This window comes from Sinocyclocheilus grahami, unplaced genomic scaffold, assembly GCF_001515645.1.
Source record: "Sinocyclocheilus grahami isolate Dianchi unplaced genomic scaffold, SAMN03320097.WGS_v1.1 scaffold465.1, whole genome shotgun sequence".
In the NCBI taxonomy this organism is placed as follows: Eukaryota; Metazoa; Chordata; class Actinopteri; order Cypriniformes; family Cyprinidae; genus Sinocyclocheilus; species Sinocyclocheilus grahami.
Genome location: NW_015505644.1, coordinates 286,550 through 300,121, shown reverse-complemented (window position 1 = coordinate 300,121; position 13,572 = coordinate 286,550). Strand labels below are relative to the sequence as shown.

At 36.7% G+C, this 13,572-nt stretch overlaps 1 protein-coding gene across 1 annotated transcript in view; it reads left to right on the top strand.

Moving 5' to 3' along the window:
* The window catches only part of sypb (synaptophysin b), a 24,482-nt gene extending 11,378 nt beyond the window's left edge, over window positions 1–13,104 (top strand). The window contains exons 3-8 of the mRNA XM_016235269.1: window positions 4,612–4,736; window positions 5,363–5,561; window positions 7,297–7,488; window positions 10,441–10,579; window positions 11,428–11,596; window positions 12,080–13,104. Coding sequence (XP_016090755.1) covers window positions 4,612–4,736; window positions 5,363–5,561; window positions 7,297–7,488; window positions 10,441–10,579; window positions 11,428–11,579 — 807 coding nt within the window. The 3' untranslated portion in view covers window positions 11,580–11,596; window positions 12,080–13,104. The remainder of the gene's footprint in view (window positions 1–4,611; window positions 4,737–5,362; window positions 5,562–7,296; window positions 7,489–10,440; window positions 10,580–11,427; window positions 11,597–12,079) is intronic.
* Window positions 13,105–13,572: the final 468 nt, after the last annotated feature.

The window sequence follows — 13,572 nt, the reverse complement described above, 5'->3', positions numbered from 1 at the left end:
ATCAGAAGGCAAATTCATAGATACTAAACATGGTAGGATTACATATAGGCAGGATGACAGGAATGGGTTCCATCATAAGCATGCATAAAATAGTCTAAAAATATCAAAGACAACATACACCATGACCTGAAGGATACACTGTTCATTCAAAGAAAGGTTTTCCTATGAATTAATTAGTAGAAAAGTCAATTTCTACTGTGCCTTGTGCCTCTTGCGATGGAACATGCAGTGATTTTCCCTGCTTCGCATTCCATTAGGTCGTAAATGTATCTGGTGTCAGGGTTGCCATGGTAACCAGGGTCCTGTGCCCTGTTCACAGACAACTTGGCACCTAGTATGTTTATTGGGTGAGGGGAATTCTGTGAACGTTTGTTAATCTAATGAATAATTGATTTGTTAAATCAATTGAAAAATGGTGTGTCTGATTGGTCCAGACGCTACACTCTGTTCTCAGAGAACCGGGGTTACGCAAGTAACCTAACGTTTCAGTACTGCCACGTAGGGCTGGACGATATGGCCAAAATTTATATCACGATATATTTCTTAATTTCGGTCGATACGGTATAATTCCGATATCGATATGAACACTATTTATCTGAAATATAAATCTTTTGTAACATTAAGGAAAAGAATATCACACAAACAATGATTCATGCTAAATGGTTGTAAACAGCTGAACAAAATGTGAATAAATCAATGCTGAAATTGTAATTCTCCCATGTTGAACAGCAAGACATTGATAGTGTTGCTACATCAGTGCTGATTCGTTTTGAAAGATCAAAAAGCGAAATGTATAGTGATTCAGTTATGATCCATGTCGTTGATTCATTTTGTATATTCATGTTTTTCAAATGGATAGTTTACCCAAATTCTGTCATCATTTACTCACCCTCATGTCGTTCCAAACCTGTATGAATTTCTTGATTCTGTCACAGTATTTTTTGTTCATAAGATGAATATATTTAATGCTTATTAGAGTTTACTCCATTAGCTTAGCAACATGCTAACATCAATCAACTGAACGAAACAGAAGTTGTAATCGTCTTTTCGTCACTATTGCACGTAGGAAGTGTATATCCAACTGTTACTTGAAAGAGAAAAAATGTAGGGCGGGATTTAATTTGGTCCATCGGAAATTGATTGTGTCGTTGGATCATTGTCCTTTGAACTTATAAACGTTTACAGACAGACCTACTGTGAGGTTGTTAAATGATAGCATTTGCTTCTGTAGCTGTCAGTCCACAATTTTTCATCTTATTTTTAAAATAATCATGTTTAATAGCAGAATTCATGGTGAGAAACTACATTACCCGTGATGCTGTACAGAAAATTCCACCAATCAGAGTCGCAGCAGAGCGAGAGCTCTTTAGCCCCGCCCACTGCCATAAAGCACCACAAATTGTCATTGAGTCAGCCTTCCTAAAAGCTCTCAAAACTGTGTTTGTACATATATTGCAATTAACTTAAAATATATTGTTTTTATATAATCAACATTTTAGCTTTATATTTTTCTGACATTTTTTATTTGATTATGTCATTTGATGTGGGATTGTAGTTTATTCTTTCACTAAAGCTGTTAATACACAGTCTTGTACCTTTGTCTTTTTGTATGATTTCAAATACTTTTTTGCTTCAAATAAAAGTTTGTAATGATTTGATTCTCCTTGTAGATGGTTGGTTTGGCTCATGGCTTATAGCACTTTAACGAAAAAATCCCCATGGGAAGAATGAATGGGAAAAAATACTTCTGGAAAAAAAATGTGTACTAATGCACTCTATTGCTGCAATCTCATGGGATTGACAGGTTGCTGGACAGAGGAGGTTTTTGTCCCGCCCTCATGCCAATAAGCACATCATCGGAGAAGAGATGTCGAGGGCACATGAATTTAAGAAAAAAAAATACAATTAATGATGTGCATGGATAAACCATGTATAATAAACTAAATACATTTTGGTGCAGACTTTAAATAAATTAAATACCATGCAGAGTGCTATTTCTGGCACGTAGAGTTTGTGTCTATGTCAAGCGTTCCAGATCAGTCACTTTTTCTGTGATGGTTTGGATGCTGCCAGTGTAGCTCCCTAGGTTTTGGAACAGAGCGTATGTGTGTGTTTGTGTGTAAATGTGTGTGCGCAGAGTGACATTTAGTAGATCGGCACAGTGTGTGTGATGACAGATGGTGAAGCACCTGAGTTAAGATTAATAGCCGGATTTTCTATTCAATCGGATCTTCCTGCAGTGAAGGGAGGATGTGGTAAAAATACTCTGACCAACTAATCTCTGTGTGTGTGTGTGTGTGTGTGTGAGCACGTACCTGCACCATTGTGACTTTAGTACATTGGCTAATGCTAGGTGTTCTGTAATTACTGCTTTAATTCCAGTCAGTTCTCTAACATTACTGTGATAATTTGTTAAGGCCTCATGTTTGTCGCCTCATCTCATTTGCTAAGCATCCATGACAACAGGTGCAACACTTTGCACTTGTATGCTTGAGTCAGCAGCGCGTCTGATTGGGTAGCAGAGGAAAGGTGCCGTCAAGTGGTGTGATACGGCAGATGGTGAATCATCTCATAAAATCACTCTAGAACGTGCTCACTTCTGTGTTTTTTCATTATTTTATATTTTAAATGTAACTCCCTTCTTTTAATTGACATTTTTAATTAGAATTTTACAAGTAAAGCCATATATTTTTTTAAATATATCATTAAATATTTACATTTAGTCATTTAGCAGATGCTTTTATCCAAAGCGACTTACAAATGAGGACAAAGGAAGCAATCAAAATCAACAAAAGAGCAATGATATGTACAAGTTTCAGCTTAATGCAGTACACGTAGCAAGGTGTTTTTTTATTATATAATAAATAAAAAGAAATCAGATAGAATAGAAAAAGAATAGAGCAAGCTGGTGTTAGAGGCCTTTTTTGCTTTTAATTAATTGTATAATAAATAAAAAGAAAACAAATAGATAGAATACAACAAAGATTAGGGAAGCTAGAGTTTTTTTTAAGAAAACAAGCAGCAAATGAATAGAGTGCAAGTCTAAAAGGGGATTTTTTTTTTAAAGAATAGAATTAGAATAGAGAGTGCTAGAGTTAGAGGGTCAAATAAAGATGGAAGAGATGTGTTTTTAGCTGATTCTTGAAGATGGTTAAGGACTCAGCTGCTCGGATTGAGTTGGGCAGGTCATTCCACCAGGAGGGAACAGTTAATGAAAAAGTCTGTGAAAGTGATTTTGTGCCTCTTTGAGATGGCACAATAATACGCCGTTCACTTGCAGAACGCAAGCTTCTAGAGGGCACATAACTCTGAAGTAATGAATTTAGGTAAATGGGTGCAGAGCCAGTGGTGGTTTTGTAGGCAAACATTAATGCCTTGAATTTTATGCGAGCAGCTATTAGCCAGTGCAGATTGATAAACAGAGGTGTGACGTGCATTATATCATTAAATATATCATTTAAATATTCAAAATTGGGTTAAGTAATATTTTTAAAAGCAAGGATAAGATTTTTAAGATTTTTATTCAGCAAGGATACATTAAAATTGTTCAACAGTGACAGTGAAGACTTTTATAATGTTACAAAATATTTCTATTTCAGATAAATGCTGCTCTTTTGAAATTTCTCTTCATCAAAAATCCTAAAATATCAATAATTTCCACAAAAGTGTTAAGCAGCACAACTGTAAAAATCATTATTTACACCTAACTCTTGATGGATAGTGTGTAACATTTTGAATATTTAACATTTCTTATCCAGCTTGCATTGTGCAAAGCTAATAGGCTTATCATCCAGTTCAGCAGTTGAAAATGGCTTCATATTTTTGTGAAAATCATGATACAATTTTCCACGATTCTTTGATGAATATAAAGTTCAAAAGAACAGCATTTATTTGAAATATTAATATTTTCTAACACTATAAATGTCTTTATTGCCACTTTTGATGATTTAATGCACCCTTGTTAAATAGAAGTTTTAATTTTTTTCTTTACTTAAAAATGTTGAATGGTTTTGAATCACAGTTCCACAAAAAATGAAGCACCACAACTGTTTTCAGTTTCTTTAGCAGCAAATCAGTATATTAGAAAGATGGGGGGTTGCTGATATGCTTTGAGGTCAAATAAAGATGTATAAAATGTTCTACTAATACTTTTATATAAAAATGTTTTTAAATCATATGCTTACAATGCCAAGAAAAGGCAATTAGGTAGTGAGGTGCTGTACCTGTGGTTATCATGATTTACAAATGTATGAAAGATAAGGCTGTTATAATTTTCACAGATACTCACAGAAACAGGTACTGTTTTTGTTAATGAAAATAAATGTACATCTGCATCCCAACTCAAGCGCCTGCTACTCTCAACTCAAGCTACTGTCAAATGTGCATTTCTAAAACTTGTAATATCATTAGTATAATGTGCATATATATATATATACAGTATATATATATTTGGGGGTTGTGCTCAGATTGTCACTTGTGTACGTGGGGGGGGGGCCCTGAGGAAAAAAGGTTGGGAACTACGGATTATTGTACATGAGCATCTGTTTCATGCTAGTTGCCTTTCTGCACACTTATTCAGAATAACTGACTCTCTCTTCTTCTCCTCCTCAGTTCTTTGCCATCTTCGCGTTCTCCACCTGCGGCGGTTACTCTGGAGTGTTTCGTATGAGCGTGGAGTGTCAGAACCGCTCAGAGAGTGACCTGAACATCGAGGTTGAGTTTGGCTACCCGTTCAGGTCAGTGTCCCACTGCCATTCCCGTCCAGTTAGATCACGGCACAGCAGACATCATGTATTTTTATAAAACTTTTTGTTTTTGGAAAAACTTGTATCTGAGTTGTAAATCATGCTTTTTTTTTTAAGTCATTGAACAGTTTAATATGTTACGTTTAATATGTTACTATAGACATTGCCCTGCCCCACTCATATGATATTAATTTTATTTGTGCAAATCTTAAAAAAGGTCTTAAAAAGTCTTAAATTTGAGCTTAAAAACCATGCAGAAACCCTACATTTTAGATGTTTGAATGCGAGAGTGGTCCAGATGAATGTGAGGCGATTCAGGCTGTTTTGTAAACCCACTTGGCTGAAAAAAAGAAGGGAAACAAAGAATTAAAAGAATTACATCTGAAAAAATAATAATTAATTTACAAATGATAGCCTTCATCAGAAACACAGGACATGCACATACTGTAATAACTGCAGAAATATTGGCAGGGAAAAAAGCACTGGCACTGTTTCAAAAGGGTTTAAAATGTCTTTAAAAGTCTTTAATGTTTTAAACTTACTCTCATGAATTAACTTGAATCTGGTCAAGGGAATGTAACTGCTGACAGACATTTACCAAGTGATTTTCTCCATAGACTGCACCAGGTATGGTTTGATGCTCCTACGTGTAAAGGGCCGGAGCCTGAACGTCTGTTTCTGGTGGGAAACAACTCTTCCTCTGCTGAGTTCTTTGTCACCATCGGTGTCTTTTCCTTCCTTTATTCAATGGCAGCCATTTCTGTGTACATCTTCCTCCTGGAGAAATACCGCGAGGGAAACAAAGGAGCTCAGGCTGTGAGTCTTGCAGTCTTCTTGCTGTAAACTATTTAGTAACATTTTACAATGTCCTGTTAGTTAATGTTAGCAATACATATGCTACGATTGCTATTGATATTTCTTAATGTTATTTATTGAAGTTAATTGTTAGTTCATGTTATCTCAGGTCCATGACAGGAATAGTTGAAAATGAAAATGTGCCCAATCTCAAGCCATTCAAGATGTACATGAGTTTATTTCTTCATCACAGATTTGTAGAAATGTATCATTACTTCACTTGCTCTGCAGTGAATGGGTGCCGTCAGAATGAGAGTCCAAACAGCTGATAAAAACATCACAATAATACACGAGTAATCCACACCACTCCAGTCCATCACTTAACATCTTGTGAAGCCAAAAGCTTTGTGAGTGTAAGAAACAAATCCATAATTTAATGGGTTTTTAACTTCTGTCTTCCTGTATTAATCCATAATATTGCTGAGTTCTATGAATCAGGAGAGAAATCTACACAGATCAAGCACCATTTACAAATGAAAAGAAAACAGCAAAACCAGCTCTAAACAAATGTGTCTGTGGATTTTGATGTGAGAGGACAACAGGAGATGGACTTTTTCACTGGAGAAAGTGTTGTTATGGATTATGGACTTGTATTTTAGCCAGAAGTAAAAAGTTAAAAATGTTTTAATGATGGATAATTGCTGGACTGGAGTGGTGTGGATTGTTGTGATGTTTGGTTACACTTTACTTGAAGGGGTGTGCATAAGACTGACATGGCACCTTCATAATCATGACATGACACCTACATAATCATGACATGACGCATGTCAGGAATATGAAGGGTTTTTATGCATGTTTATGACAACTGTCATTAAGTGTCATTCACTCAGTTATGTAATTTTTAATGCAAAGATGACATTGTTTGAGATGTCTTTGTTATGGGCTATGGTTAGGGGTAGGGTTAGGTTAGGGTAAGGTCAAATAAAGTCATATTTGCATTAAAAATGACATAACTGAGCGAATGACACTTAATGACCGTTGTCATAAACATGCATAAAACCTCCTTCATATTCATGACGTGTGTCATGTCATGATTATGAAGGAGTCATGTCAGTCTTATGCACACCCCTTCAAGTAAAGTGTTACCTGATGTTTTTATCTGCTGTTTAGACTCTCATTCTGACGGCACCCATTCACTGCAGAGCATCCATTGGCGAGCAGGTAGTTAACTAATGTTAACGAATGGAACCTTAAAGTAAGGTGTTACCAACAATTGTAAAAACCCATGATATTTCTTTTTGATATGTCAAAATATATAATGTTATGAGACTGAAGATGAGTGCAAAATATCTAACAAATGTCACTGGATCCACTAGATTATTTAGACAGTATTCTTACATTTGTGCCAACCATAATATTCCTATAATAAACTGATCACTATGACTATTCTCCATATTATGGGAAAACTATTGAGAACTGTTGAGCTTGATGAAAGTGCAATCATAGTGAAAGACTGTAAGAAAAGCTTACTTCTGCTGGAGCCATGAGGTTAAAAAAATGTCTTTCTCTTTAAATATTATGTCAGAAAGATTCTTTTTAACAGGGGAAATGTCACAGCATATCAGGATGGTAGTGAAAGCATAATATTGAATTATTTAAATATTATATAACCCATTAAAATATGTATTCCAGTGAAAAAAATAATAATTATGCACTTACAAAATCTGAATTATAGTTGTGTTTTGTCGTTCTACAGGATTTTGTGGTGACAGCTATTTTTACCTTTATGTGGTTGGTGAGTTCATCGGCGTGGGCCAAAGGTCTCTCGGATGTGAAGAGGGCCACAGACCCTGATGAGGTCATCAACCTCATCCCTGCGTGTGACCGCGAGGAAAACCGCTGCAAAGAAATCCATGAGCCGGTGATGTCCGGCCTAAACACTTCTGTGGTGGGTACAGAGAGTTTAACACTGTCATTATGCACAAATATTAAATGTGTTCCTAGAATTTGACGATGACACGTGGGCAGTTGAGACAGGTTCAGCATTATGCAAATGAGGAATGACAAGATGATGTGACTCCTGGATGATAATCATGCACTGATAATAATGCTGCATTATGCACTGCTGTATACAAACCCAGCCAGAATGTTACTGAACTTCAACATTGAAATGTGTTTGAAATAATGAAAGCTGGGTTTTTTTCCATTTAACAACATTTCATGATAAATAATTCATCCATGTTAGAAATACTTTGAAACAACCTTTGTTCATTCAGTTTGCTAAATTTAACAGTGATCGGTATTGTTATTGTTAATGAAAACTAAAACCATTTAAAATTGTTAACGTTTATTGAAATAAAGCGGAAATATATTTGAAATAGTAAAATGAAAAACTTTTGAAAACTAAAAAAATTAAGTTAAGTTAAAACTAAACTAATAAAAAATATAAATTAAAGCTAAATTATATATTTAAAAATAACTCATATAAAATGACAAAAGCACATAACAAATTACTCAAATTTAAACTAAAATCAAATTTGAAACTGAAAATATAGAAATGATTAAAAATATTATTAATAACTCCTATAATAGTATATACAGCGGGTAAAATAAGTAGTGAACACGTCACCTTTTTTCTCAGTAAATATATTTCTAAAGATGCTGTTGACTTGAAATTTTCACCAGATGTCGGTAGCAATACAAGTATTCCATACAAAGAAAACAATACAAATAAGCTCAGAAATTAAGTTCTGTGTAATAAAGTTGAATGACACAGAGAAAAAGTATTGAACACGTGGCAGAACGGAAAACTCCGTATGCCACTTGTTTACTTTCACTTTCATTTCACAACTCAATGACGTAAAGGGAGGCATGCATATCAATTAATGGGAGAAGCAAATATAAGGGCGAGGCTCACACACCTGAGGGAGAGACGTCACAAGTGAAAACAGTTCTCGCGAGAGTTGGGGGAGAGAAGTTGAGTTGGAGTTACCATGTGGAGGGTGGCTTGTGTTCCTGTCGGCCTGACGCTTCCAGACCGTTTTTTTACATTGAGTTTGTGAACGGGCGCAAAGTACCTTCACGCATGAGCTTCATTCAGCCATCCAAATAGGAAAGCCGGTCGTAAAAGGATCATCGTTGAGTCCACTGCGGTCCCTAGACACTCTTCATAAACCTTGTGATCTGCTACACTTGAGTCAGTGAAAAAAGCCATTCTCACACAAACAATCTAGCACACGCGCACTCAGTCCCACATGCACTATTCAAACACGCACTACCGATGTGTTCATTTACTTTCGTTTTTCTAGTTGATCGAGCCTGATTATATACATATATATTGTTTTGTTGATTTGTTTATTTCCCTTACTCCTACCAACTACTTATTCATTGTGTTTTCCTTACATGGACAAATTGGGATTTAAAATGGGACATGTGAATCTACTGTTGAAAGCCCTGTTACAATGAACTGTGACGTATCTGCACATATCTGATGTATCTTATAGGTTCAAAAAAATATTTATATACCAAGAACAAAGAGAAAATGAGTCTGAAATTGTTCTATGATTCTTAGTTTTTTTTGTATCTGATCATTTGTAATATTTTCTCTCTGTTTTATTTGATTGTGGCTATGTTTTTTTATTGTTTGGTGTTGATCAAACTAGTTTTGACTGTTTTTTTTTTTGGTGGTGTGTTGAGTAAACCCATTTTGTGTTAATTAAAAGTTTTTGATTGGGGAAAAAAAAGAGACAAAAGACGCTGCGAAAATTGAGTTTTCAGGAGTATCCTGGGGTTTTTTTTTTGCAGGCCTATACCTGTCTGGCGCCCGAAAAAGTTGAAATTAAAAACAATTGATCAAAATATTGACTGTAAATTGTTTTCTGGGACCCACCAGCGTTGCAAACACATGAAGAATGTGAGGTGCAAAAGGGCATGAAAAGCCAAGACACCAGCTGACATCTATCAGTAATTAGAAAGCAATCCTGCAACTAGTCAGTGGAAATTAATATTAGCTGCTTCAGTCCCAAAACCTACAGTACCAGGATGATGAAGATGAAACAAGGGTGGACATTTCAGCATGACAATGATCCCAAACACAGCCAAGGAAACTCTCAATTGGTTTCAAAGAAAGAAAGTAAAGCTGCTAGAATGGCCCAGCCAATCACCTGACTTGAATCCAATAGAAAATCTATGGAAAGATCTAAAGATTAGAGTTCATAGAAGAGGCCCACAGAACCTTCAAGATTTGAAGACTGTTTGTGTGGAAGAATGGGCCAAAATCACAGCTGAGCAATGCATGCGACTAGTTTCTCCAGACAGGAGGTGTCTCAAAGCGGTCATTACCAACAAAGGCTTTTGTACAAAGTACAAAATTATTAAATTATTAAACAAAGTATTAAATAAATTTCCCCCTGGGTCATTCCATTTTATTACACAGAACTTAATTTCTGAACTTATTTGAATTGTTTTCTTTTTATTTGTGGGTTACTTGGGTTGTTACCGACATCTGGTGAAAGTTTCATGTCAACAGCATCTTTAGAAATATATTTACTGAGAAAAATGGTGACATGTTCAATACTTATTTTACCCGCTGTATATAATACACCTTTGATTCAACTTTGATTCATGATGTTGATTCATCTGTAAATAAACTTTTATATTCAAGATAGGAAAGTTTTTCCCTCCACAATGTTCATTTTTAATGGCAAGAAAACTTTGAAAAAAAATTTGCTGTCAAAATAGAACTAAGAATGATGTTGTAACATCCAGTGTGAACCGCACGTTTAGTCTAGTGAAACGGTCAGTAGCTTCATCAGGTGAAGCAGGGTGAAGATGTATTTGGGTAGACAAATGAATGCATATGTGCAAGTAAGCATTTGGCTGATATGTCTGATTCCCGCAGGCGTTTGGCTTCTGTAATGTGGTGCTGTGGGCAGGGAACCTGTGGTTCGTCTTCAAGGAAACCGGTTGGCTTGCATCCTTTGCTGGCACTTACATGCCGTCAGGAGAGAAGCAGCCAGCACCAGACTCAATCGGCCAGGGTGGGCATTACAGTCACAATGCAAGATTTTAATGTCTGGATTAAAGGGTTAGTTCACCCAAAAATGAAAATTCTGTCATTAATTACTCACCCTAGTGTTGTTCCAAACCCGTAAGACCTTTGTTCATCTTCGGAACACAATTTAAGATATTTTTGATGAAATATGAGGGACCCTCCCATAGACAGCAAGGTAACTACCACGTTCAAGGTCCAGAAAAGTAGCAGGATGAAAGTAACAAGTAGTCCGTGTGACATCAGTGGTTCAACTGTAAAGTTACGAAGCTACGGAAATACTTTTCTTGCGCAAAGAAAACAAAAATAACGACTTTATTCCACATTTTCGTCTCTACTGCGTCACTTGTGGACGCGCGTTCACAACAGTATATCATGACGCGAGCGTGTGACGTCATCACGCCGGATCTTGGTCAGCGCCGCCTCACGCTCTCTTCATGGTACTGTATAAAGTCGTTATTTTTGTTTTCATTGCGCAAAAACGTATTCTCGTAGCTTCGTAACTTTACAGTTGAACCACTGATGTCACACGGACTACTTTGTCGATCATCCTGGTACTTTTCTGGACCTTGAACGTGGTAGTTACCTTGCTGTCTATGGGAGGATCAGAGAGCTTTCAGATTTCATCAAAAATATCTTAATTTGTGTTCCCGAAGATGAACAAAGGTCTTACGGGTTTGGAACGACATGAGGGTGAGTAATTAATGACAGAATTTTCATTTTTGAGTGAACTAACACTTTAAGCTTAAATACGGGGCCATTAAGATATTTCTGTGGTGTTATATTTATGATTGTCACAACTTAACACTATATTCTCCTTTAAATGTATTTTTCTAGGCCATGGGCAAGAAGGTTATGGCCAGGACCCTTACGCCAGCTCTCAGGGCGGGTACCAGCCCGAATACGGCCAGCAGGGTGGTGGATATGAAGGCGGAGGCTATAATCAGTATGGTCAGGGTGAGCCCACCTCCTTCTCCAATGAGATGTGAGCTCCAGCTCTTCACTGGTGAGTGAACAAGCCCTGAACCTGAACATGACACACATAACATTCTGTGGTCCAAACATCTGTGCCCACTACTGAAAATCCATGCAAGATTATTTTTAGACTATAATACCTTTTTTTTCTAACTTATATATCTTTTGTAACATTATAAAAGTCTTTACTGCTACTTTTTGAGCAGTTTAATGCATCTTACTGCCTTCAATACATTTGACTGGCTACAAACATTTGAATGAGAGTGTATATATTTGTGATTTGTGTCCATTTACAATGTTAGGTTAGGTTTCTTGCACCAAAAAGCCCTTCATAATTTTGTTTAGACCAAAACTTTGTTATTGTTGTTGTTTTGCTGTTGCAAATCTCCAGCATGCTGAAACTATATTGTGCACAGTACACATGCTGCATGCTGCAAAAATATACTGTTGTTTGAACTTTTTTATGCATTTTCATGAATGAAAGTAAACATTTAAACATCTGTCTATTTTACAGATCACAGCACAGCATGGTCATGTGATCAGCATGCATGGAAACTACTAGCTACTGTATGTTTCCTCTCTCTTCAGTCTTTCTGTATGAGCAAATGGGTTTAAAGGGAAGGGGTGGGTGAGGGCTAAAGCACATTGAAGAAATCTTAGCAGGGTTGTTACTAAATCATAGCTAAAGGAAAATGCTTTGGACCCAGGAGGAGGCGAGACCCTCATTTCAACATGAAGTCTATCACATCAAATCCAGCGGGAGATTATCCATCCTATTATGATAAGCAAAAACTTGAATATGCTACCAAAAAAAAAAATGAATGAAACCTATGTTACATACGGGGAGCCGTTTGAATGAATTATATATGAATTATAGTCATATACTGAATGTGTTTGTCTGTGTGGTGTAAATATGAATTATATTTAAATAGATATATCGTATTGTGAATTTAACTGTTGCTTTTTTTGTGATTTCACTTGTAGTCTCCACATTTGTTTTGTTTTTATTTATTGTAGTGGTGTTGTTTCTACACCACCTTCATCATTCAACCCACAGAACTGACCTTAAACCTCTTACTAAATGTGTGTATTTCTTTTTTATTTGTGTGAAACTTTCTTTTAAGGTTCGTGAGAACACAAAGATTAAATAGTGTAACAGTAATGTGTCAATCTCTACTAAAAGTGTTATCAAAAGTCAGTAGTTTTAGATAAAACTGGTATATGGAGAGAAACTGAGGAACACTGGAAAAACTAAAGAACAAAGCGAAACAGGAAGTACAGGTGAACAAGCACAAGATTTATTTCCTTTTACGCGTTGGTTAAATGTCCAAACCTTTCTGCTCTAAAGCACCTATGTGTTATTGATGCTATAAAGTTCATTTCCATGTGTTTTTGGCTTTTTGTTCAGACTGAAATGGGTGTTTTGATGCTGTCTCTGTCTGTACATGAAGGTCCATGTAGCTTTCTTTCTCTCCCTCATTGTATGATCTGATATTGCAAAATAAAATCATGTTAGAGAATGACGAGTGATGACATTAATGCTCCAGTGTGCTTGTTTTTCATTGAACACGTGGTTTTCAGAAATTCTAATATCCTGTATCAAATGAAGGCCCGCCTTCTGAAATACGAAATGTGCTGTGATTGGTTAGCTGGGCCAGTTTGTGCTGTGATTGGTTAGCTGGGCCAGTTTGTGCTGTGATTGGTTAGCTGGGCCAGTTTGTGCTGTGATTGGTTAGCTGGGCCAGTTTGTGCTGTGATTGGTTAGCTGGGCCAGTTTGTGCTGTGATTGGTTAGCTGGGTGGTGTGATTGGTTAGGTGGGCCGGTGTGTGGTGTGATTGGTTAGCTGGGCCAGTGTGTGCTGTGATTGGTTAGCTGGGCCAGTGTGTGCTGCGATTGGTTAGCTGGGCCAGTGTGTGTTGTGATTGGTTAGCTGGTTAGCTGGGCCGGTGTGTGCTGTGATAGGTTAGCTGGGCCGGTGTGTGCTGTGATTGGTTAGCTGGGCCGGT